This window comes from Cottoperca gobio, chromosome 24 (assembly GCF_900634415.1).
Source record: "Cottoperca gobio chromosome 24, fCotGob3.1, whole genome shotgun sequence".
In the NCBI taxonomy this organism is placed as follows: domain Eukaryota; kingdom Metazoa; phylum Chordata; class Actinopteri; order Perciformes; family Bovichtidae; genus Cottoperca; species Cottoperca gobio.
In genome coordinates, this window is record NC_041378.1 from 18,295,184 (window position 1) to 18,323,154 (window position 27,971).

Genomic DNA, 27,971 nt, shown 5'->3' on the forward strand with positions numbered 1-27,971 from the left:
TAAACCAACAATAAAAAGATTTCCCTGAATCAACCACAACTGCTGCTGTACCCATGGCCACAACTGTAGGTTTGGTAAAGTTGTTTCTTTGAATGAATAACAGTCCACTATATACCCACACCAAAACACCAAACTGCTTTCAATGCATACTGAATGGTTTTGCGAGTAAAGTGCACCGTCTGCGTCTCAGTTTCACTGGTTCAAGACACATAACATCTCCTGCAGTTTAACAGCTGATGAGAGCAACAGCTGGTGTGATTCTTTGCTTTTTGAGATATATTACCTGTATACAAACTACAGGTGTAAGAGTACAAAAGACAACAGCCTGTACAAACATTAAAAACTTAGAGCTCGATGCTTACACCCAAACCTGTGTGGACACGGTTGATTGTTTTGCTTTCATTTGCAGTTTGCCGGTTTAGAAACACTGTTGAAAATATATTCAAATTTCTGTATCAATTTTACACTTTTGCAAGATTTTGATTCACAAAAAGTTATGGTTCTTTTTTCTTCATGGCACTGAAAGACAGTGTGTTATACTGAAAAACAAAGTCAAGAAGCTCAAAGAACCCATCACTTGTATTATGTAACCACTGTAAATAAAAACGCAACTCCGTATATTAAGCAACACCTTTGTTGGAAAGACGTGTTTCAGAGGAAGGGGAGATGGGGAGCTTGTGGGAAGCATACGGAGGCTGTGGCATGGTTTAAAAATTAGCAGCGAGACTCGGGAACCACTGGCAACAAAGGTGAGCTGTTGATGATTTCATAGCAGGTGACAGGCAGCATGTGATGGGTAAGTGTAGGGAACAGAGGGCAAGGAACAAGGCAAACTGTCCAAAGTAGAAGAGGTAAGAGGGTTACACAGTCTAAAGTGTCTGTCTCACATCTCGATGTGAGCTTCTTTGGCTTGTGTAGTGTCCTTTAATGAGCCAGAAATGGTGTAGAACCTGCAGTGACATGAAAACAGGAGGAAACAAGAACATCGGTGAGATTTTTTCATTTTGAACATTCACTGATTTAAATTAATCATTCTGAGCAAATTCTAATCCGAAAACAAGAACAGTTACTTCTTTGTGTCTGATGTTATGTGTAACAATTAGGGTATACCCTTGAAATTCTCGACAAAATCTATTTTTTCTAGTCGGCTGGTAGCCAAACAGCTATCGAGTAACCAGTTCTCTGTCTGAATGTGATGCTTCATCAACAGTTTCACAGAAATAAAGACTAGAAAGATAACACACACTGTTTTCAAAAGCAGAGAATATCATTCTGGGAAAACCCTCTACTTGTCTTAGTCAAGATGAAACGTATCTATTCAGAATCCTGAGAATCACAGCACTGAAACAGATAAGAAAAGGGTGATAAAAAAGAGGCTGGTACTCTCCTTTTCAAACAGATGTAACGGAATATCTGACCACACCCTGTAATTAGCACTTAAGCTTGGGTGTGCATGTACATACATACATACCTAATCTGTACGTGAATGTACATTTATGGGAAGATGCATGTGCATATGTTTACATGTATGGGTATATATGTAATGTGGGTATGTCTATATGTATGTGTATATATGTAGATGAACCTGTCGTATCCGCCCAACCTTCTTTTTATTTTCTTTGTTAATATTACATTTCTCCTTATGTATTTCTTCCACTTTTGCTTTTTGTTTGATAGTTTGGCATTCTTATTGTAGATTTTCTTTGCTATGATTTATAAACTAAGCTGCATATGAAAAAGGTATTGAAAAAAACAAAACAAAGTAAAACAATAATAATAAATAAAAAAGAAAGATAACCCTCTGTTTTACCTTGACTTTCTAAAATGCCTGCGTTTGTTCAGGGCCTTAAAACAGGAAGATTTTACGCAGGAATTTTTCAGGTCAACAACTTGGTAGATGATGGGGTTGTACATGGCTGAGGACTTGGCCAGCAGCGTGGGAATGACGGACACGGATATGGGCACCGAGTCTGGCTCACCAAACGCTGACACCACTGACACCACTGCATAAGGGATCCAGGCTATCAAGAAGCCTGCACAGATCAGCATCGCCACCTGGGATACAAAGCAATATTAAGATCACTGATTTGTCCTGAACACAATTCCTCAAAGCGTATACTGAAGTCTTATTGTCTCTATTTCTTCTCTCTAGCAATCTTGCTTTGTCGTGCTCCTTGTTTTTCCCACACCTTCCCTCCAACCTCTCACCCACCTTTGTGAGTTTTATCTCAAGGTTGTGGCCGTTTGTGATGCGGGCGTCAAGCTGTGAAATCTCCTTTGCAGAAGACTTGACCTTGAAGATAATCATGACATAGGAGAAGACGATGATGCCTGTGGGTAGGATGAGACAGAAAAACAGGATGGCCAAGACGAAGCTCTGGCCGGACACGGAGGCCTGTGCTAGCCACCAGTCCAATGTGCAGGAGGTCCCGAAGGGCTCCGGGGCGTAGTTTCCCCAGCCGATCAGGGGCATGGTGGCCCAGAAGGCTGCATACACCCACACAAAGACCAGGCACAGGAAGACGTGGTGGCGTTTTAGCCATGTGCCTAAGACCAAAAAAATAGACAGGAATAATGCTGGACTAGTGGTGAGAGTTTGCTTCAATTTAGTTCAGTTGACAATGTGAAACAATTTCTGAAATACAATTTAAAGAAGACGGTTTGAAAAAATAAATATTTAAGTTGCGTGTGCCTGCTTTCTGCTCTTCGTTGAGTGCAGTTGCATCAGCATGGTGTGTCTCTGAATTATGAACAATTTCAGAAAACTCATTGTTTGGGGATAACATATAATTTATGTTTTAAAATGGTAATTAGCAAAAACAATAAATGAACACTAACCTATAATTCATGTCCAGGGGCGCTAATAAGGGAGACAGGAGACCCCCAGGGCTACTTGAGGGAGTTAATTAATTTCACTCTAGTTGTAATTAGAATTTATTTAATTAGGGACTGTAACAAAAAAAAGAAATAATTAATATTCCAGTCATGGGTTTGGGTCTACATTGTGGACAGTTACTACAATATATTGAAATCAAAAAGCTAACCCATACACATTTCCATATTCTTTAATTCACTCTACATGTGTGTGTACATGGAATTCAAATGTTTAGGAAAACCCTGTTAAAGGAGATCCTGACGTACCGTATCTGAGATGGCAGATCTTGAAGTACCGGTCCAGACTGACCACGGTCATCGTGATGAGGCTCCCGCAACCAAAGAAGAAGCCCGCCCAGCCATAGAAACGACAGCCCTCCCAGCCGAACAACCAGCGGTGGGAGAAACTAGATACGATGAAAAAGGGCTTTCCTGTCACTGCAAGGACAGAGAAAGGGGAAGGACGGAGATGAGGGAGAGGATGATAAAAGAGCGAGATGCATGAAATGGGAAGGGGGAGGAAAAACAGGATGGGAGTGAGTGAAAGTGGGGTTTGAGAAAGAGAGGAAGGGGTAGACAGAGAAAGGAGAATAAACAGAGTATAAACAGTATTTATTAATTAGACAGCCACAGTCTGACATAAAAGTTACATCTAGTGGCCTTGGCTTGACACAAAAAAAAATGGGTTAAGGGTTAATGAGTTCAGCGAAAGGCTCCAGATCAAATCTTTTCTTGGAATCTCTGGAAACCCAGACGGGCCAGCACACATGGTAGCTCACATGTTCAGAGGCTTAATAGTATTTACAGATTCTAAGTCATGGCATGACAATAACAGCAAAGAAATGTTCAGCTTTACAAATCAGGAAGTTGTATTTGTTTGCCCTTTGGCTTGACTAGTGTGGTAACAGAAACCATCACCATTATTTGTCTTCCAGCTGAAGGATTATTGTGTAAATGGTGAATATGTGCAAATTTGAAATTTGGCATCAATGGTAGAATTAGGCCCCATCAGTCCAAGCAAGCATGCACAGTTTGTTTGGGGAGTGATTAACTTGGTATACGCTTCCTCCACACATTTGATCAATTTTTTAGAAGTCTTTTTTTATTTTGAAACATTAACTCCACCAGGGTTTCCTTTCCATTTATTCAATTGGTGAACATTTGCCACCAGTGCATACACTAATATGACACATATCGACATTGAACAGTGTAATTAGATTTAATTAAGGAGCGAAAATTGTAACCTTATTCTAAAATGCTATACAGGACAACTAAATCAATCAGCTGAATGACCTCATCATCCCATAGGGCAAAATCTAATTTCAATAATGGAGCATATTCATATTGTTAATGTATTTGGCCTCTCTTGATCCAGAGACTGTCTGTTCCGGATTGTTCTGTGCACTTCCGGACAAAATAAGGTTATTGTCAGCTACAACTATCACTTTTGTTCTTATCAGTGTTTTGATCTTAAAAGGGTGGCAACATAATTTGAGATATAATTGCCAGTTTTACACTCTTTAAGAGCCTAGTTTCATTTAGCATGTTATCATTTTCAACATGTCTTCATAAGCTCCAAAAGGCTTAATGAGAGAATGTCAACCAGGGGAGGATTAGTGAGGATTACAGCACAGTGGTTATGAAAAAGTGTTATGAAAGGTGAAAAACATCTAATTACATGATTTCATTTACATAATGTCTAAATATACATATTTTACTCAATGTTAAAATTCAAAAATATTTTTTGAAGACTTTCCAATTGAAATAATTTTAATATATCTGTGGGTATGTTTGTATAGTATAAAGGTAACATCCACTTTGATGGGTTGATGGGTTTTACATATAAAACTATGTTCTAACTTGATTCATATAGATTTTTCATACAATTCTCAAAAGAAATGTTAAACTACACATGTCTTTCTGTTTTATTTACTCTTTTATTTCTCTGCCTTCAGCACCATCAGTACAGTGGCAGCATTTTTTATTATCAACACTCAACAGAACAGGATGTTCATCCTCAATAAACCAATCCATATCTCAACCCTTTAATGTATGTGTGATGTAATAATTTGAAGAACCAGTTACAAAATAAATTCATCATACAACAATGGCAGGAGTCTCTGTTTGTAAATATGTGTGTGTGAGTTTCTATTATCTCGGCAACCCTCAGACCAATATACTTAACGCTTTGCGTCTGTGTTTCTGAGAACCCGAGGGAGTGCAGTTCCCCGTGTGAAGTTATGTGGATCAGCGGTACCGGTGACAGAAAGAGGAAGTGTGTGTGCTTGTGTGTGTGTGTGTCTGTTAAACGTTTATCCGTACCGTTACGGTACAAGTGCCAGCAAGAGACCATCAGGCGGAAAGTGAGAAATAAACACAAATCTATTTCATTGTGATTTATTCCCATGCTCCTGGCTCTTCTTTCTGAATATGTCCAAGCAACTCCTGGAATCTACCAAGGAGCACGTGTTAATAGATTATTTTGATTCCATCCAGGTATTCACCCCTCTTCTCTTCTGAAATGGACAGAAGGGAAAAGCAGTCCGGAGAGAGTGACATTTTCACAACTTTTGGACACAACACAGGGCTTTCTGCAGTTACTGTGGTGTCTTTCTGATTTTAGCAGCTTTTCCCTTAACTTCTCATAGAACTTTATCTAAATGTATTATCATTTAGAAAGGCTCTCGCCATGTCCTGTGATGCAGTACCACTCTCTGCCTGAACGGCTTTGCTAAAACACAAATATCACCATTTGATACTGACTGAATTGATATTAATACAATGTGGCTGTTTCTTGAACTAATCCAAGAAGTTAGTCAGTGTAGTGCAGGAAATTTGTTTTAATGACAATTTCTTTTTCTGGGGGATGCCCCCTCAACAGCTTGGTGAGACGGCTTGTGCTGATTACAAATGGGACACTCATTGACGAAACCACGAGTGTCCTCCTCCAGGGTGGCCCACCAGAATCTCCGCAGAAGGACCTCCTTGGTCCGTTGGAGCCCAGGGTGGCAGGTAAGCCGGGAACTGTGGGCCCATTGAATGACGTCAGACCTAAGGTCCAGGGGAACAAACAGGCGGTCCGGCGGGCAGGAACTAGGACCAGGCTGATTCTTCAAGGCGGCTTTGACCCTCTCCTCCACCTCCCAAGTGAGAGAGGTCATCAAGCGGGGTACTGGAAGGATGGGGTCCGGCTAAGTGACTGAGTCCTCCCCTCCCACAAACAGACGAGACAGGGCGTCTGGTTTAACATTGCGGGAACCAGGCCGGTAGGACAGAGAAAAATTGAACCTGGTGAAGAATAGGGACCACCTGGCCTGCCGGGCGTCCACCTCCACCACAAACTGTCTCTCCGGGTGCGGAACCCGCAGGGTGGGAGCAGAGGTGAACTGGGACCTGAGGTTCTGGAAAGCCCCCTCAGCCGAGGGAGACCATCGAAACAACACCTTTGAAGAGGTGAGGGCCGTGAGTGGGGCAGCCACTGTGCTGTAGCCGCGGATGAACCTTCTGTAAAAGTTTGCGAACCCCAGGAAACTCTGTAGCTGCTTGCGTGAGTCAGGAACCGGCCAGGAAGTGACCGCGGAGACCTTGGCAGGGACCATTTACATGCTCCCCCGTCCCACGGTGTATCCCAGAAACAGAGGAGGTATGGAACTCACATTTCTCGGTTTTCACAACAACAAGTTTTCAAGCAGGCGTTGAAGAACGGCCTGGACATGATGCACATGTTCCCCCTCGGGAGAAGATCAAGATGTCGTCTAGGTAAACAAACACCTGCTTGTTCAGCATGTCTCTAAGAACGTCATTCACCAATGTCCTGGAATACCGCTGGGGCGTTTGTGAGGCCAAATGGCATCACCAGGTATTTATAATGTCCAGAAGCTGTGTTAAAAGCCGTCAATGCACAGCCTCAGAGTCTTGTCCTTCATCTCCACGAAGAAGAACCCTTCCCCCACCGGGGAGGACGAGGGATGGATAATCCCGGCAGCCAGAGGGTCATTAATGTAACATTCCATGTCCTCCCTCTCGGGTGCCGACAGGGAATACAGGTGAACATGAGGAGGGGACATGCCGGGGTGTAGCTCAATGGCACAGTCGTTGGGACGGTGCGGGGGCAGAGACGGGGCCCAGGACTTGCTGAATATCTCCTGGAAGTCATGGTATTCCCCCGATCCGGAGAAGGACCGGAGCGGACGGACTGCTGCGGAGCGACGGCTTGCCTTAGGCACACATTGTGGCAGGTAGGGCTCCACCCCAGAACCACCCCTGTCACCCAGTCAATGTTGGGGTTGTGGCGGTGGAGCCAGGGGTAGCCCAGAATCACCGGAAGAATAGGAGACCGTAGAAGGTGAAACTGGATGGTCTCGTGGTGGTTGCCGGACAGTAGCATTCCAAACAGGCACAGTCTGGTGAGTGACAGTCTCCAGGGAGGTGGCCATCCAGGGCACTGGCCAGAACAGGAACCGGCAGGGGAACCCGGTCAATCCCCAGCTGCAAGGCGAGGTCCTCGTCCATGAGACTAACATCAGCCCCAGAGTCAATGAACGTGGTGAGGGCGTGGGCCCTGTCAGCAAATAGCAGTTGAACGTGACATGTTCCTGAGTTGAGGCTGGTGCATCCCACCTGCATGGGCTCAGGTCCGCCTGGCAACGGTTCAGCAGCGAAACTGGTGGGCTCCGCAGGACCTCGATGCCGGACGGATGCGAAGTGACCTGGCAGCCGCTGTTGTCTCTCCCTCCTCCTCACCTGGATCCACCGATCCAGTCTGGACATGAGCTCGATTAATCCATCCAGCGAGGCTGGTAACTCAAAAAGATATCAGTTCATCTTTAACATTATCCGCTAGCCCTAGCAGGTAAGCATCATTTTGGGCCGCAGAATTCCAGTCACTCAGGCGCGCTCTGGTCCGAAAGTCAATAGTATAGTCAGCTACCGTCCGGTCTCCTGCTGTAGACTCATCAGAAGCCAGGAATAAACAGGTTTATTTACCAGAACTGGCAGGTACAGGAAGTCCCAGGACATATGCAGAGATCTAATCCAATGTGACAATTCCACACAGCAGAGGGTCTCGCTCAGACAGAGGTAATCCAGGGTCTGAGAAGTGGAAGACGAGCTCGATGTCGGGGCAGGTGGGTATTCCGGGGATTCGACGAGGCGGGTAGATCAGAGACATGCAGGGTTGTAACAGGGAATCAGTGGGGGGTAATCGCTGGAGAGTCTAACATGACGGAGAGAACAATCTGGCACTGAGTAAGTGACTGGGAGAGGTTTAAATAAGGGCTTGATTGTTAATTGGCAGCAGCCTGAGCCCAAGGTGAGGTGATGAGGTGGGCGTGGCTGTCTGGTGAGGTGAGAAGGAGGTGGGGTGTGGAAAAGTACCGGGCTGAGGTAGGAAGTACTGGAGCAGACCGTGACACTAACCAAGCTTCTCTTTTCTCCTCTCCCTCTTTATCTCTATCTGTATGCACTAATGTCCTTTCTATCTGTAAATGTCTCATAAATGCATGTTACTAACTCGGCATCCAGGACATCATAATTTGTTTTAACTGTCCAAAAATAACTAGACATAATGGAGTAACAAAAAAAAAGCGTGACTAAACATACGTTAGTGAGACAAGGAAAAAACACTGGGAATATTGCTGGAACGCTTACTGAAACAAACGAGACAAACTTGCACAGACAAATACTATATACACAAGGGAGAAAAGATTAGTGACAGGTGAAACTGATCAGGGCAGAGCAGAGCAGGTAATCATACAGGCGGGAAACACACGAGGGCAGGAAGTGAAGTATCTAGGGAGAGACAAGGGTGAGTAAACCAAAATAAACAGGAAATCAATAACTGAACACAAAACAAAAAAAAACACAATTTAGACATGGGACCGAGACGCAACAGTGGGTAAATGCTACCTTTTTTTAGACTTATCTTCCTAGTGAAGATTTTGCAGTTAAAAGTGGGCCGATCCCATGTGTTGTGTTTACTGCAACAGAAGAGAATTTAAGCTCTTGTTATGTCCGATGGCATCTCTCCACCAATGCCGTAGGCTTGTTTTCTGATGACAGAATGAACAAGAAAAAACACACAAAAAAACCCTCTTTAAAATCATCCAGAAATGAAAAACGTTTAAAATGTTCACATTTGGCAGATGCAAGAAAGGTACAGTTAAGCTGCCTTCACACGGTAAGGGTAGAGCTTTCAGCACTAGTTGGGCGGCACCGCTCGCTACAGAAAAACCACAACACAGCCAGCACAGAGCGGTTTTATTGCTGAGCATGTGAAAGCAGCTTTACAGCTGTAGTTGCGGTAGTTTGGAGAAAACAAGCCAGCTATTATGGTGCAGCAGTGAAAGCAAATTAGTGTGGTTTCACAAGGGCAATGTGTTAATAATTCTAAGAATTGTGAATACATGGATGGTACACCAAGTTCAAGGCTGTGGGTGCTGTGCAGATAAACCTAGATGGGTCCTAGAAGCTGAAAGCTGAAATGAGAAAAGCATTCAATTTGGATTTGTCTGAAGAAATGTATTGTTTGTTTGTTTGTTTTTTATCTGAAGTCATTTTTCAATTACTCCAAAGCTTTTCTGCAGGACTCAAGCACCCGCTGGTCCAAAGAGACTGTAAGCACCCATTATCTCATTATAAAGATCAGCCTATAGAATAATAAACACTACAAGCAGTTAATATGCAGACATCAAAAGGTGCAAGGGTTACTGAAAATACATAAATCTTCTTTGATATGAGTAACATCACTGTGACACACAGATATAGATATAATATTTTCAGAAAGATTATACAATGCTGTTTATTTACTCTTATTCCAGTGTCCCAGCAAGAAGACACCCCAAGGATATATACTGCCAATAAGATTGTGTGTGCCAAGTGCTGAATGGAAGATGCTTTTTAACTGCATTCACTGTCAGTGCCGGGACAAAACGAAGGTACATGAAAGACAAAATAGTAGATGTCAAAGTATTTATAGAGGGCATGAAAGATGAAAAACTTAATTTTAAACATTTAGGAGCCACTCGCAACGAAGAGCCAAACATGTAGACACCGTAGGTCCACATATAGAACAGCAGTGGAGATAATTACGGCTTCCCAAAATTCTGCTTTAATATTATTACAGTGATTATTAAATGGATGAAATTCAATGCTTATGAGTCAAACACTGAAAGCCTATCTCTTAATATGTCCATGTATGCTACATGTTAGCATGCAAGATGCCCAAATAAATGCAGTTAACTCTCTTAAATAAAAAAAGCTTTATATTTCCACATACAGTTCTCTGTATTTTCCTGTTCAGTAAGACAGTGATCTTCATCTAGAGCTGTTAGCTTGACTGCCAGTTATGTTTTATATTGCATTTCAGTGGTGAAAGAACCTGGAAATGGTGCCACCCTTTCAAAGTATTCAATCTGGAATTAGTTTTGAATTCCCATTCCCATTCTTGGTTAATCTCGACGTTGCACAAACTATGTGGTTTTGTATACATGAATGCTGATGTCCATCCATTTCCCCCGGTTTCATCGTGTGTGTGTGTGTGTGTGTGTGTGTGTGTGTGTGTGTGTGTGTGTGTGTGTGTGTGTGTGTGTGTGTGTGTGTGTGTCTTTTAAAGACAGAAAGTAAATCGAGTTATGTACACATATTGATGACCATCTTAATCACAAGCATCCAAAGTCTGTATGATAACACATGGCTGAAATTTTAAAGTAGCAATTAAAGATACTGCATTGATCAAATGTTATCAGACAGGTCATATTTTGGGACAGATATTATTATTGGAAGGCAGCATAAACATAGTTGTTGCAGATAGCAGCTGCAGTGAAGCATGTGTGAGTGTATTGAATGAATGTGGGGGTGATGGATTTTACATAGAATACCATTTGATAAAGAATGATTAATCAAAGGATGAACATTTGCTTTTCCCAATTTATATTTTTGTAGCCGTTAAACCTTTTGGAAGATGAGAAATTAATCAAATCCTATAATGGATTGCAAGATTTGATGATGCATCGTCATCTGGTTAAATCATTACACTCCATGTAATTGCACTGCTTGACTGTGATTTGAGTGTCCCGGCCAATCATCAGTGTAACAAGATGTTCTGACCTTTGTGCCAGTTCTCAACTGGTGGAATGACCCATTTTCAAAGAAAATTATTCAGTTATTTTCAATATGCTGTCACAAGGCACTCTTTTTGAGCCAGCTGCCTATGTAGCTACGGGGCAAACACACGGACTGATAACCTGGCTTCACTTCCTGAGCACAAATGGTCTTTGTTGACTTGATTTTCACAGAGCATAGAGCGGGGCAAACACAGGTCAACATCCCACACTGAGAAAGGCCAGCGCCCCCCCTATTCAATACCCAATGTACCCCTTTTTGAAGCAGCACTTTATCAGCAAAATAAAAATTCTAAAAACAACACAAAGTTGCCTGAACATCAATTCAGAATTTGATTTATTGCCAAGTAAATTTACACAAATTTAACAACATAGCAGAGCCTATAAAACAGGGGTGGGGAAGCATATTCCTATCAAGGGCCAATTTTACAAAATCCTTCGAGGGCCATACTAATTATTGAACTCATAACCTCTGCTAAAACATTTAAGACTAAGACCATTAATTTCATGTTTTTTTCATGCTGTGCAAAAAAAGCAACTTTTTCATCCATGCATCTTTCTGTTTTATCTTTCCATGTCTTTATGTTACTCTCTGGAGAGAGCTGCTTGTTGGGCCAAACACGTTTCCACCGTGTTGTGTTCAAGGACCCTGCCCTTGGCCAGGAAAAACAGTCAGTCGCCCGTTTTATTCTATTGCTGACTAGATTTGGATTATTTTTTTTGGAGTTGATTTTTTGCGTACGTTTATGAATTACCTCGAGGGCCAGATCAAATGGTCCGGAGGTTCCCCACCCCTGCTATAAAACAAACACGCCCCTTTCTAGAATATTGCTTCCAGCGCCCCCCGACGTTCTCTGAATGCCCCCGTTGAGAACCCCTGCTCTAGATGCAGAGCTCCATGCTTGGACTGACCTTCCTCTGTCAGACGCTTTCGGGTCCCGAGTTTAGAGAAGGAATTCACATCTGAAATTGTGCACGTCAGAGAGACAACATAGCACGAGTTCATTAGTTTGAATAAGCCACATGATGCTCCACCTAGGTAAATAACACAACCTTAACATTTCGATATAACTGTGTTCTTCACATCCTTAAAGCTTGTCTCAGTTCGAACCGTTTCTTGACAGGGAACGATTGAATGCAGAAAATAATTTGACCTTGACCTCGAAGGATCTATGATGATCATCAGCGTCTCGTTGTTTCTGCAGCTGCACTCACATCATATTGGAAAATGCCAAAAGAACAAGATGACCTATTGTGTCATTACTTCAACTTTCAATGATTGCGTTAAACTCATTGGAACTCATTTATTCATGAAGACTGTAAACAAGCTGCAGCACACATTGATCACAAGTACACAGAACATATCACATTTTATTTATCAGGGTAAGCCATTATATTATCTTACTGTTGATTTACTGCAGTGTCTGCTGCCTAAATTCTCCACAACAGTTAACTCATCTGCTAAGAGGCAGAGTGAAGACCACAAACCATCTCAGATATGTTCAAATAAATAATGTGAGCAAACAATTATTGACATTCTGTCTGCTGGTTGATCTGTTGATGTTGTGATATTGTGATGCTATGTAAATCCCTTTCAGCTACATCTTATGGATGAAAGGTTCTTTACGAGTGGTCTGCTGGTTTAAAAGCTTATGAAAACATTATATGAAGACAGTTCCCTTAACCTTACCGTGACCACTTCACAACGTTAACCATGTGTTCCAACAACATCAACTGCACTTTGCTTGGCACCAAATGTTAGCATGCTTACGCTAAACTAACATGGTGACATGGTAAACATTGAAGCAGCTATATATCAGCATGAAAGCGCTGCCATTATGAGCATGCTAACATTCTGACTTTAGCATTTAGCTCAAACCACCGAAAGCTCAAGTGCAGCTTCACAGAGACTTTTAGCATCATATAAACCAGGGGTCACTAACAGGCGGACCGTGGTCCGAGTCCGGACGCCGACCTATACGGACCCGGACCGGTACTTCTATTTTAACGGCGCATTTTATTTTATTTTTGCGCATTCACATTCGCTCAGCTTTGTATCACGAAGGGCGGCGCTTCGCACACACTTAAACACACAAACAGAGGGGAGGAAAGGAGAGGAGTGAACTAGAGAATCACCGCACTCGTTTTTACGGCACTAGTTTAGCGGTTCAGGAAACTCACAGACCAATGACATGCGAGTTAAGCCATCCCACGTGATGCTACGCAGCCAATCAAATATGTGCATTCCAGACAACAAACATTGCGACTCTGAATACAGACAGATGAGAGGCGAGAGGCGCGTGACAGATGGGAAGACGATTTAGCGATACAGGGAGAGAAGACGGAGAAAGGGAGAGAAACACAGACGAAAAGACGAGTGAGCGGCAGACAGGGAGAGAAAAATAACTACTCATGGCGCTCTCCAAGAAGAGAGAAGTCAACAGAGCTTTCAACCCAGAAAGGACTCATTCATGTTCATCCTTCCCACTGGAGCACAACACCAGTGTCTCATATGCTCAGAGACCGTGGTGCTCATTAAAAGTGGTGATGTGTAGGCAAAGCCTTCACATCACCACTTTGAGGCAAAGCACAACGTTTTTGACCAAACATACCCACTCAAGTCAGAACTGAGGGCACAGAAAATAAGCACTCAGCCCAATGTGATTTGTGGCAAAATAAAGCAAATAGGCCACCTGTCAGCATCATCAGCCACAGTTTAACCCAGGATGTGCTAGTCTGGGTTAAACTGTTCAAGTGTTAAAATGTGTTGAGACTGATTTATTCTCACATTGGTTGAGAGTTAAATCAAGATGTGAAACAGTTAAAGAAAAAGGGAAACTAAAGCTGCTGCTACACTTTATTTTATTTTTCTAAGATTAAGCACTTTATTTTAATTAAGATGCACAATTTTTCAAAAGCTATTTTATTTATTTTCTCAATTTTATTTTTAAATGCAGCCTGAGAAGAACACTATACATATCTACAGTATTATATATATCTGTATAGTTCAATGTTAAGTGACAATAAATATTGTCTAAATGTTTTTAAATTGTACTTTCTTTATTAGATTTGACAGTCAGTTGATGACGTGCAGACGTTGATACAGCTACTAGGCTACTTCAATATATATATCACACTAATTCATAACGCAAGTTAGACATTATGATGCTCCGGACCTTTGCTTGTGGAAATTTTCTCGAACTGGACCTCTTAGAATTTTAGTTGAATACCCCTGATGTAAACCGTAAACTGTTCAATTTAAAAAGTTGTTATCACAAATCATACATTTGTAACTTGGCTAAGCATTCTTGAGGCATTCTCTTTTCTAAGGGATTCTCTTTTTATTTAGTATTGCATTTCAATAAAGTCACATATAGAATTGAAAAAGAATAGATGCAACAGAGGCTGAGATATTCAGAATTGTAGTCCTTAATATGGGCCAAAGTGCAAACAGGCTGGGTGAAGTGGATTATAGACCAGAGGGTAGTGAGTCATATTTCAGGCTGAGTATTCCCCATGACAACTACACCCGAGTGGATCTACAGCTCAACGAACAAGTGCGCAGGGAAACGGAGCTCCACAACGAAAGGGTGAACAAAAATTGGGAAATATTGAAAAGACTGATTGATTATGTCCTGTTTTTGGGTAAACAGGAACTTTCATTTAGGGGACACGATGAAAGCACCGAGTCCACAAACAGAGGAAACTACATGGAGCTTCTTTCTTTTCTTGCTGAAAACAACAAAGATTTGCATTACCACCTGTCCACAAACAAAGTGTTTACTGGGAGGTCAGGCAAAATACAAAACGACCTGATTTATGCTATTGCTGAAGTGATGGATTTATTGATTATAAATGCTTCGGAAATATTAATATAACTCTGTTGTACTTGACTATGTTAAGGTGATACACGCCCAGTTATACTGTGCTTCTGTCTAAATGTATAGTTTCTAGAGCCATGGCGTCATGATGGTATTAAGAGGGGGAATAATTCAGGTAGGACTGTGTAGGACATCACTGAAGGCCTAGGTTTGAAATGCACGGCCCGCCACTGGTTGTACTATATGCTATACTTGTTTTTTTATACCAAATGGTCTTATACATTTCTTTCATTCTTTCTTATATATATTCTTTTTATACAACTACACACGTAAACCAGTACCTGATATGCCAAAGTCGAAGATGGCTAGATTAACAGTCATGAGCTCAGGAGGCTTCAACTTGGTCTTGCGTTTGATGGTCATATAAATGACATAGCCATTTCCTGTTGCAGACAAGATTCCTGTAAGAAAGAAAGAAAGAAAGAAAGAAAGAAAGAAAGAAAGAAAGAAAGAAAGAAAGAAAGAAAGAGAGAGATTGACCATTTGCACTTCTGAGAAAACAGTCGCAATTGTTTTTACATACATTTGAATGAATTATGGGTTTGGTTGTTAGTCTAATAGGTGATAAAGCAAGATGGAATATGTGTTCTTCTGACTGTCACACTTTTACTGGACTCCCAATCATAGGCACGCAACTTTGTATTTATATGTATATTTGATAGATATGATTTTGTGGGATATATATATATATATATATATATATATATATATATATATATATATATATATATATATATATATATATATATATATATATATATATATATATATATATATATATATATATATATATTGAGTTATTATATTCAAGCACAATGCAAGAAATACTGCACAAAAATCAGTTAACAATGCATGTAGGCTTCAAGCACCTTTTTATGATTTGAAACTATGAGGTTTCAGACACCCAAAAAACATACTTAACAGAGTGGGGCTAACTGTAAAAACGTATACAAAATTGATAAAGACATTTTAAGAAGATATGGCTGATACCATAATATCCTCTCTTTCATCAGACTCAACTAACTAGTGTGTGTTCACCATGATCCAGCTGGGCCTAGACAAACAAGCTTGATGCAATGTGTCTGCATAAGTTAGCAAATATTTGTTAGCTCAAATCCTTTAAAAACTAGAGTTCTACTGACTGTTAGCTAACAACTGCTAGACTCGTAGCTTTTGCAATTAATCATCTTTTTTCACTTTAGCTACTTGTAACGTAACACACAAGCACACAGGCATGTAGCACAGTCAAGGAGACAAGTCTTAATAAAATGACATTTAAAAACCACCAAACCCAAACTGAGCACAAAGCAAGAAAGAACATGGCCTATGCATGTCTGCTTTGTCTTTAAAATAGCTAGCTAGCTCCTTGTCTAGCCAAGCAATATTATGAATGTGAAACTCCGGCAATTTCAGCACATAATGTAACAAACAGTAGCTACATGTAAAAGTAATGTAATGTAAACAATGCTACGGTTTAAAATATTTAATTAAAATCGACCTGAATTCTTTTTTATAAAGCAAACAAGCCTACAGGTACAACCGTATTTCTTGTTTTGTAACTATGAAATTAAATGCTGTAAATGAAGCATGACAAGTAAAAACTTCAGGCTAGACTGTTCACATAATGCAGTCAACACCCATTAGCAGATCCAGGCCAATTTGGGAGAAAAGCAGAGTGGTGAAGGAGAAAAATATGACAGCGTGGTTATGAACCCCTCTACCCCATCCCCATTCCACAATCACTGATATTTATTTAGCAAATAGACGAAAACAAAAATCCTCTCAGCTAACTGTTATTGTTTTGAGAGTCAACTGTAAAATGTGTTGAATTTCCAACTCTGGGGAATGCCAACATCTACGGTAAGAGGACAGGATATTGGAGGCACTAGCCTAATTGACACTATAAGAAAATCGATACTTTTATAATAACAATGTATAAAATGACACTGTGAAAGGGGTCGCTCTTTGTGATGAACCTACAGAAAATGATCATCCCTTAGCTACAGCAGGCAGCTGTTTTCAGCAAATAAACCCTCTAAAACAACATTTGTACACTACCTTCCCAGCACCCAATGGCAGATGGTGAACATAGCGGAGCATTTAGCAGCTTAACAGCCAAACATTCAGCAGTTGGTAGAGATCAAAAACAAGAAACGAGTTAAAGGCGAGTGTTATAGTCACCAGCTGGCCAGAAACACAACAAGTTTGTCATATCAATGTAAAGGTGATGATACGTGAATGTTTTATTCACAACTTGTTTCCACTGTCTCCAAGTAGTGGTAAAAAATAATATTTTCAGGATTATGTTTTCTTTTTGTTTTTCTATCTTTTAGATCATATAACGGACAGCCAAAAGTGAATGTCTCATTGATAATACTGATTATATATTATACTAATTCTAATACTACTTTCAGTGATCAAATAAATAGAATAGATGATCAGCAGGTGCGGCTAATGTAGGCTAAAGAAGCCTTCTCTAAATTGATGGTCACTATAATATTGTGCACCACAAATACAGATGCTGCAATTTACCGGTGTTCCCAAAACGTCTCATATGCAGGCTACTGCTACTGGTACACTAGATTGTTAGTAACTCAAGCAACTCAAAAATATCAGTGTGTAATAACATAAGGCTACGGTTTCATAATTAAAGAATACATTTATTAATCAGAGCACTCATACAGACGTAGCTCTGTCAGAGTGATAACAACTCCCTCCTCGCTGGACTGCCTGCATGTGCCATTCGACCTCTACAGCTCATCCAGAATGCAGCAGCCCCGACTGGTCTTCAATCTACCCAAGTTCTCCCACACTACACTGCTTCTCTGCTTCCTTCACTGGCTACCAGTGGCGGCCCGAATCTGCTTCAAGACTCTGGTACTCGCCTACCGTGCTGTGAATGGATCAGCCCCTTCCTACATCCAGGCCATGGTCGAACCATACACCCCAGCGCGTTCACTTCGCTCCGCGTCGACCAATCAGCTCTCCACTCCCTCACTACGAGTGGGACCCAGATTTCCCTCAAACAAAACCCCCCTGTTTGCTATCCTGGCTCCAAAGTTCCAAAGTGGCTCCGGGTCGCTCACTTTAGCATCAGCGGCGGTGCTAGCTAGCTCCGAGCTGCTAAGTGCTTTGCGTTGAGGGGATATTTCAGCTTGAAGTTCTCCGATGGTTCGAACATTCTTTGCTGCATGAATCGCACAGAACGGAGCATCAACAGTTACATCCCTAATTTATACATATATATTTTTGTCTGGTCTCTACGAAAATGAGTTACTAGCGCGGAGCTCTCGGTGCCCACAGACGGCTATTTTTTCCTTCACATCTGATTCAACGTCAGTGACAATAGGAGGAGAATTTTGCTGAAGTTGAACATTAAAAAAATGCGACATATGTGGAATCGTGTCATTACATGGGGAAGAAGAGAAAGGTTTTTACAACACGTATGACAATGAGCTTATAAGAAGCGACTGTTTCAACGAAAACAGAGTACTTTTTGTGATTGTATTTTTGTGGGATATAGAAGAGAACAGGCTGCTGAAACTGATGTCCTCCCAACCATGTCCAAGCTTCTTCATCAATCTTTTGGTTCTCTGGAAACTTTTGTTGTTTTCCATTGTGTTCTGTGCGACTTGCAACATTTCTGTGTTTCTCTATGTTTTCAGTTTTTGCAGCAAGTAACTGTATTACATGTTTTTTCAGCGGGTTACTGTATTTGTTGTGTTTTCTGTTTTTGCAATGCTTTATCTTGCAATTATGGTCAGACAGGAGATTAGCTGAGAAACTCAATGACAACAGTTTCATCCACTGGACGCTCATGAGAGCTGTGGGAGACCGCACAACTTGATTACAGCTGCTTTAAGTAAACTATAGTTTCGAGTGGGGTTCTATTCTTTGCTCTATTGATTGAGCCATCTGATTGCTGAAATCACAAACCCAAAACAATCACTGTCAATTTGACTGATTGAGCTCTAATTTATATCCACGCAACAATCCCTCACAACCTCTCTATTATTCTAGCCGTGCTGTTATATAAGGGCTTTATGATCCCAGTGAATGCTTGCCTATGTCAAGGAAACGACCGGGATTGCAAGAGATTTATGACATGTGAAGCTGCTAAAGCTGTATACTGTATCCATTTTATTTGCCATACTTTATGTGTATAATCTGTACACATAATACAGTTGCCTATGACTGTTTTACACAGTCATTGGAATATTTTCATGCAGACAAAGAAACAGAGGAGAGAGAAAACAAATGTGATGACAGCCTATTTGTACCAGGGGTACAGGGGACCAGAAGAAGCCAGATGATAACTAAAACTGAAAGCAGAAAGCACATATTTAATGCATTTATATTCCATCACCATCTCCACTCAGCCCATTGACAGACACTTCCTGTGAAGTGTTTGTGTGGGATATGTTGCAAACCAACAAACAGATTAAACTATTTGTTCTTCCCTTTATCCTCCCCTCCCATCTCCCCTCATCCCTTCCTATTCAATCTTGTGCATTATTCTCCCACCTCTCATTCTTCTTCTGTGGGGCCTCTAATCAGCTCGGACGGAAACTCGCCTGAGACGGAACGTCCACACCGAGTCTTCCTCTGCCCGGACCGCTGTACATCCTCCCAGACTAGCAACTAACAGACTTCATCAGTATTGCACCTTCACCCCTCCCTCTTACATCCATTCATCAGATATCAACATTCCATACTTCATTTTCCATTAAATCTTTCAACAACATAGTGTGGCGTGGTCCTTGCTAGTGAAATGGTTATGGTCATATTTTCTCATAACCAGTTTCACGCAAGTGTTTTGCCATATTGCCTCACAGTGAGATTTTGTTGAACACAAACTACTACATTAGCATTAAGCCTGATTGCAGCAACACTCAACATCATTTTCAGTAAAAAGAAGTGAAATGAAAAGATTTATGAAGAGATGAGAGAAAGCAATATTTTGCAATCAGACTGACCTATGATGCAGATGTAACATGCTGCAACGATGTCCGCCTCTTTGGAGAGTCTCGAGGCGAAAGGGTCTCCATGGAGGAGATAATGGGGGACATATGAAGGGTGCGACCACGTCTCGTTCTCCATCACTGCCATCAGTGGTGAATGTCCTGGGTGGAGGAAAAGGCTGAGACAATGAAACTGCTTCCTTAGGACACACGCACACACACGTCCAAGCTATGCAATATGATGAATATGATTAACTTGGTTTGCACGAAGCGACCCTGTAACTGTTATTATTAGATATTTGATTAAACCCCAAATTACAAGTGAAAACATTATTTACACATGCAACAAGTAGCCGTAGGATTAATATATGGTGAATGTCAAACTTTATTAAGCAAGACAACATTAATTAGTGATCAGACAAAATGCCATCTCTGATCTCTGGTATGAAAGTCACACCTACTACACACTCTTCCAACACCCTGACCTCCACAAATTCCAATTTCCCAATTTACTCCATAAAGGGTGCACTTCCTCCTGTTTGGCATTTTGCGTAAGCAATTAAATCACAGGCATTAGCACTCTTATACTGATTAATACTAGTTAAATCACATATTTCAAATCAGAGGATGCAGATGGAACTTTCCTTCCTAATGCATGTCCAGGATAGATCATGATATTGTGTATATCCAGTGATATCTTACACAATGTCACAAACTGTATGGAACTTCCTAACTTGAGTTAGGAGCTCAACTGCATTGCCAAAATAGTACACTCAAATGATGGTCTCAATTACATTGAAAGGTTACGATTCAAAGCTTCTCTTTGTAGAACAAATTATAGGAAAACTACATTGCACAACTTGCATCCAGAGCAACAGGGTACAGAATCTAAAATCTTGTCTAAAAATAACAATATTCTTGTCAACATGCAAATGTTGGCCAATCAGGTTCCTGGGCTGCTGTTAACACATCTGTCACAATTATTGGTTATTAGTCAATATCTGACAATCAGATGTTCTTATCTCCCATGTGTTACCGTCTATAGAGCAAAGCATACAAAAAGCTAATGCTGAAAACACATGTAACTAAAGGCTGCACATTGACCATTTAACAAAGTTATTTTGGTACAGATTTCAGATGTGCAGTTTTTTGTACAGTACATATAGTGAGGAAAAGATCCTGTTTATTTTAATGTGACTTTTAGGCCGTATGAAGATAGTTACACCTTAAGTTAAAAGCCTTTCATTGTCATTATACAAAAGGTACAACGAGATTCAGAGTGCCACTCTGTCCCAGTGTGCAGAAAATACAAAGACATACATAACATTAAAAACACGGCAGTAGGACAGACAACATAAGCAATCATACGGGGGAATAAATAGTTAAAAATATTGATATAAAAATAGTTTATACTTTTTAAAAGTGCATTTAGGTTGTGTATATGTGTGAATATGGTTATGGTTATTGCATTAGAGCCTATTTTCACTGTCTGAGGACGGTCTGTTAGGAAATTGTTTATCCAGGCGCATGTGATGGGGGGGGAAACCTAGGCTTGACAGTTTTTCCACTAGTATGTCAGGTATGATGGTGTTAAAAGCTGTAAGCAAACTGATGAGGGTCGAGGGAGGGTGGGAGGCTGGCTTTGATGTAGTCGGCTATCAGTCTTTCAAAACATTTCATCACCGCCGATGTTAGGGCTATGGGCCTGAAGTCGTTGAGCTCACTGACTGGTGTCTTTTTGGGGACAGGAATGATGGTAGCCGTCTTCAGACAGGATGGAAGGCTACCTTGTGACAGGGACAGGTTGAATATCCTGGTCAGGGCCCCTGAAAGCTGGTCAGCACAAGCTTTGAGTACTTTGCCGAGTATTCCATCGGGTCCTGCGGCTTTATCAGGATTCACAGACCTCAGCGTCTGCTTCACCTGATGTGGTGGGAGGTGGTATGGAACTGGTGGTATGCAGGGACAGGGGCAGAGTAGAAAAGTGGGGGGGTCTGCTAGCCTCAAAGCGGGCAAAGAAGTGGTTTAGTTCCTCTGCAAGGTGGGCGTCAGCTCTAGTAGTGACAGATGTTTTGCCCTTATAGTTGGTTAGCTGGTGAAGGCCCTGCCAAACGCACCGTATGTTGTTATGAGCGAGATTCTCCTCCAAGAACCAAGAATCAAGTTTTCCTCATGCGTTGGTGGTTTTAGCTATAACGTTTTGTAAGTTCATATAGATGCATTTGACACATCTTATAGTTGCATTACTTGGTTTTGATGGTGACGTAAAGTGACAGCACAGGAGATCAAGCAACATTTTGCAAGCCTGCCATTAAAGGACAGACCGAGGAAACCACACCAGTATGTAGCTAGAAGATGAGATGAGCGCCGAAGCTGTACAGTAGAACATTAAAGTGGATATTGCTGTTCAGCTGAGCCTAACAGGAACATTGCACCAGAAGAAACATTTGTTGGAAATGTGGAAAGAGGGATCAAGTGTGCACAAATCCAAGCAAAAATACACAAGACAAAGAACTGCAGGGCACAGGAGGTCTGCACCACATAAAGAGTGTATTTACCTTTTTCTCTTTCCAAAGCCACAGTTTGATGTACAAGATCTTTTTTCAGCAAGTGTAAAATACAATGTTAATAGAACTTTTAAAAACTCAAAGCGGTCATTTGGTAAAAAAGTGGTTTAAAGAAATAAACTATTTATTTGTAGCCTAATAGTGTGGAAATATGGAAAGACATATATCTGCCCAATGATAAAAGAGTGCAACAAAGATGCAAGGCTCTACAGTGGAGAGAGTCTGGGGAGTTATACATATTAAATCAGGGTTGTCTCATCAAGCTAGCAAAACCCTAACCATAAATCAATTGTTTATTAACCTACTATATTAACCTTAACCCCAAGATTAAACCTAAAGTAGACTTCCCGCCTCATTGTAACTTCCAACAGATGTTGTTCATCAGCGATTTATGAACACACTTACATTTTTGCTTCTTGTACTGCTGGATTTCCCTGCCATTTTTTTCATAAATTTTTACCTGACTGCTGATAAATTCTCAAATTGATCATCATAATGTTTTACTGGGAAGTATGTACGACTAAATAGTGCTAAATTATATTGACATCATCTTTTTGTCTTCTTTTTTACTGTAGCATATGATAGAGATACACTCAGCAACATCGGCGAAGCAAATGTGGTGATTGGATTAAGTGCAGCTTTGAGACGTCACGGCGTCTTCCCACCACGCAGCCAGTGAGCCGGACCGGCCCGAGCAAACACTACGGAGGGCGGAGCGACTGCCCCGGGAAGAGAGGAAAGAGAGTGGAGAGGGGAGATAAGCTAACCCAGCTAGCACCTAAGGCTGTTCCACTACCCAGCCTGCTCGAAGTCCGATTGTAAGAAAATAAAGCTCAGGCTAACCCAGCAACAGGACTGTGGGGCTCCATCTTGGCATCCCGCACCAAGCTGTTGCACTTGACAGGTAGAGCGCAGGACTCTGTTAAAACAAGACGAGGCGGACTGTTTTTACATCAATGATGCTTTCTGCTCAAATGTCAAACTTGATGGACAATGTTTTCCTGATGCAAAATTCAAAAAATGCCCTTCAGGAATGCACTAGTACTGTTTTTGTTCTGTTCCGTCATGTTTTCTGTGTGTATAATACGGATGCAGATTTCGTTGTGCAACCCTGTGTTGCATAATGACAATACATTATTCTTGAATCCTTGAACATGATACAATGGAGCTGGATAACAACCCATGCGTAGCGGTACAAACAGCCTTCTTCAGGATGTGGGCGTACAAGACTATCAATTTCCTTCAACATACTGCAGGTATAAGACGAAATACAAAAGATAGGAAAACATGAATAGTACTGTAGCTTATATTGTGTTTGCCATCGTACTTGCATGACATGCATCAAATAAACCGATCTCATATTCCATCTGTGTATTATTCAACTGGTTTGCCTAATTTGTACAAGCTTTAGAAATAAAACACACACTTTACCACTCAGTCCAACTTCTAATTTGCATTCAACCAAATTAATTCAAGAATGTTGTACTGCATTCTCACAATGTTGATGTGTCGTTAACAGAGGAAACAACAGTAGTTCTGGAGCACCGTGCCAGGCTTGGTGTCATAACACAGGTGCAGGTCAATAATAATCAAAGAAGCTGCACCACCATATATCAGGGGCTGAGCCAAAGCACACCGCTGCTGCAACTTCCACCTGAGGGAGTCAACTGCACGAGGACTCTGACAGAGAGACAAGCTTGTTTGGCAATAACATGGAAGACTTAATCCGAAATGAGACTAAGCCAGGCGCACAGCGGTAGCTTGGTTGTGCCGTAGAGGTCTCTGTGGAGACGAAACACACCCAGGATTTCTGTAATAAGTCATTACAGGCGGTCACGTCGGTCATATAAATAAGTAATCACATTTCTATCGGGTTACATACACGTACAGTATGATCTTATTAGCCTAATACTCTTTTTAAATTTGTTATCCAGGGGTGGGGCGAAGATATTGTAATGCTCCAGCCCCTCAGCACCCGCAAATAATTTCCAAAACAATGTGCCAATCAAGCACTCAATTACACATTTCCTTTCATTATTTCATCTATAGAAAGGTAGGGATCAGTTATCCAATGTAACGCCAAATGTAACATTTATCAGACGCTCTTATCCAGAGCGACTTACAGTGAACTAACTACATGGACAGTCTCCCTGCAGGGTTAAGTGCCTTGCTCAGGGGCACAATGGTGGCCTTATATATGTCGTACATCCTCTTCCCCTTGACAAACTAAAATGATGCATTTAATATCGCTCCCCAAGAGTAACGCTTCACAACCTTCTAGTGGTCGATTTACTTAAGTAGCAGTGACGTGGAGAGGAAATGGTAATGCTCACTTATATCAGGGAAAGAGCGCTCTGAAGGAAAGACGTCCTTTTCAGGAGAACACAGTCAAATACAACAAGGCTTTAGTCTCCTTTGTGTTTATATGCAGCTGATCATTTAGAAGGCCTTTCAAAGAGAGAGTGGCTATTTCATAGAGGACTTAGTTAGTCTGTTTCGGAGGACATGATCTAATGCCCGGTGAAACACTTTATGGTTGAAAATGAGGGCTTAAACACGGAGGTTAGGACATAACAGCTGGGAGCATAAACACACACACACTGCACACAGCATTCATTAAACATCTAAAAAGGGAATGATTTCTCTGGTTTTCCACATATAAGATGTGACCTGGAACACAGAATGTGCCCTACATCAAAGACTATACTATATATTATTTATTCAATATATTGAGTGAAGCAGCTGAACACACAGCAGAGTGATCATAACGGAACAAGAAGTGAACAGAAAAAGAGATGCAGACAAAGAAACCTTGATAAATTCAAAAGAACGTCTTTGTACGCAGACAAAATGTACCACAACTTTTTTCTTTAAATATATTGTTATATAACTGAATATGTATGTATGTATGTATGTAATATATTTAACTATTATCCTATTGCAGCTCTATAATGACAGATTCATTCAAATTAAAAAGAATGCAAATATATTTGATATTTCTCTCTACTTTCATGCACAGGTCCAACTGTGAATGTCACGTAATTATTGTATACTATATAAAAAAAAGCAATTAAATAACAGTGATAGAATATTCTAATGAAAAGCATAAAGGTGGTGCTAAATTACACATTTTTGCAGGTGGCGTTAATAACAATGCAGGAGTTTATAACCTCAACTAAAAGCTTACACACGTGAAAAAAAGTCTAATTGCGGGAGCTCAGATAAATAATTATAGCCCTCTGTCGACTCAGAGAAGTTGTCAAACGGGTCATATGTATCTACTGGCTCATGTCCTCCCTCTCCCTCTCTCTCTCTGTCTCCGTGTTATATAACTCGAAAATCATCTAATTAATTAGCCTTACCACCTTTAGTAGTCTCCAGTTTTGCATACATGTGGCGATTTTAGGCGAGGAAACAATGGGCTTGGGGAAGTCATGATGTTACATGTGTCCTGGTTAACAATACTAATGCTGTCCAAGGGCCGTAGCCCGAGGTCAAGTCCACATTTTTGTTTCTGGGAATTCTAGCCACCTGGGGGATGTTTAAAACTAAAGAAATGCATAATTATTTAATACTAATACTTCCCTATGTGACTTTGGTTTCTTACTTTACAAACTCTTATTATTATTATTATGATGTTGTTATTGATACTTATGGATGAACCAATAAGTAACCCTTGCCCTCTTTGTGGTGATTGTATTGACCTGGTGATCATTAAGTGGATTATTGCGCAAAAGAAAACATGAACAACATACTAAACCACATTTAAGCACAAGTCTAAAAAGATCCTTCCAGCTTTTGAATAATATAGTATAGACCAAAGACTGTACTTTCTCTGTTCAGATACAAGTATTCCTCACATTTGTCTTTGCTGTATCCAAACAGATTTGAAATGTCATGCTTGAAACTAACTGGAAATGATTTCTTCTGCGAAAGTCTTTCATTTTTGATGGAGGAACTTTCAAGGAAAATACATTCTCAAAGTGAATAAAGTGTGATGCTGTCATTTTTATTAGGTGGTTAGAATTCTCTTTGATCATAATCTCTGCCAAAAGCAAAAACACATTTGAATGTCTCCAGAGGAGGGAAAAGCCCTCAAGCCTTGTTTGGTCATCAAGCTCAACAACGTAAGGCTGATACATACTCACATGATGGTAGCTTCAGATGAGATTAGAGGCCACACATGTATTTGCATATGACCAACAACTTTGCTTATTTAGTGTAATGGCAAAGCTTTTTCAACCATTTCAGTATTTTGTTATCTTCATCAAGCGAGCTCAGTTGCACAGATACGGATACTACTTCAATACTATTCTACAGAAAAATATATTCTTTTGTTGCAGTTATTATTATTATTATTATTATTATTATTATTATTATTATTATTATTATTATTACACACGCAGAAATAGGCTCTGTGAGACCCCAGACAATTAGGAAGTGAAGCAAACTAAACGGTTAATTCAATTACAAAGTTTTTTTTAAATCTGAAAATGATACTGGTCGCAGTATTCCTTATTGTGCATACCTGTTTGCACCTGAAAGGTGCGCTCAGGGCAACAACAAACTAAAAAGCATACAGTAGTCGCCACTGCGAGACCCACCTGGTTATATCAACAATTACATCACACCGGAGCTTTTCACATCTCGACTTTCGGCGACATGACAATAAAACGGCGTTAACTTTTCATGCAATAAACCTGACGGAAAGTGCAAAAGTAAGAGGGAAATATGTTTTTCCAAAATGTGGAAACAGATGCCATTGCCTGGCTTTACGGAGCTTTATGTGTGCTCTATCGCATAATATTATTTATTTATTTTTATAGGAGAGAAAACAGTCTCACTCTTGATAAAGTCACCAGAATAACAGTTGACTACTTGCTAGGAAAATAAAGCAGAAATTATACTGCACTGTCCTCGCGCACACTAAATTAAATCATCCTAAAGTGAAGGACTGGTTAATCACTCACCTTCTGTTCACCAGTCATCCCGAGTGGAGTTTAATTGCCTCAAATAAACTCTTCCTCCGTTAGAAGAATAACCATTAACGGTCAGTTCCGGTCCTGGTGATGGAGACACTTCTGTAAAATACTCCCGGGGTTCAGCTTCTCTTGTTGTCCACTGATGAGCGGCAGCATAAAGTGAGTATCCCCGGCTTTATACTCATTATGTTATATATAGTCCAGACGCACCGTCAAGTTAAAAGAATCACAACTTCCGGTCAAATCTTTCACAATAAAACCCTACAACTCGTGTTCATTTTCACCTTGACTCTTACTAGGACTCTCCAAGGCTGATCTTGATTTGGTCTGATGAACTGGGAGACCTCAAAGCATGGAGGACAGATAAGAATATCTTTGTGACTCAGATGTGGAGGTCTATGGGGACTGATTGCTTCTCTCATTATCTGGTGATTTCGGCTGCTAATCAATAAACCAAGTGTACATGTTATGCTTATCTCAGTTTTCTATCGTTGTAAACTGAATAATTTTGGGGTTTGGAACGTTGATTGGACAAAACAAGCCAGTTATAACACAACAATACTTTTCACTATCCAGACTAAACAAT

The 27,971-nt window shown here is 40.8% G+C and overlaps 1 protein-coding gene across 1 annotated transcript; it reads right to left on the reverse strand.

The window, feature by feature from the left end:
• Positions 1-775: 775 nt before the first annotated feature.
• On the reverse strand, positions 776-27,507 carry opn5 (opsin 5). The gene is made up of 7 exons (XM_029425532.1): positions 27,374-27,507; positions 19,852-19,998; positions 15,157-15,276; positions 3,142-3,312; positions 2,213-2,547; positions 1,811-2,055; positions 776-950 (listed from the first exon to the last, which is right to left on the reverse strand). Exons 2-7 carry the CDS (start codon positions 19,982-19,984, stop codon positions 884-886), a joined length of 1,071 nt encoding a protein of 356 aa, XP_029281392.1. The 5' UTR covers positions 19,985-19,998; positions 27,374-27,507; the 3' UTR covers positions 776-883.
• Between the last annotated feature and the right edge of the window lie 464 nt (positions 27,508-27,971).

Bases quoted from the DNA above. Each gene is read 5' to 3' on its own strand.
- opn5 (XM_029425532.1), bottom strand. From the start codon at position 19,984: ATGGCAGTGATGGAGAACGAGACGTGGTCGCACCCTTCATATGTCCCC. The intron at 15,277-19,851 runs GTCAGTCTGATT...TCTTTCTTACAG, and splicing joins ATGTTACATCTGCATCATAG to GAATCTTGTCTGCAACAGGA. The intron at 951-1,810 runs GTAAAACAGAGG...ATGTCACTGCAG, and splicing joins AGGCATTTTAGAAAGTCAAG to GTTCTACACCATTTCTGGCT.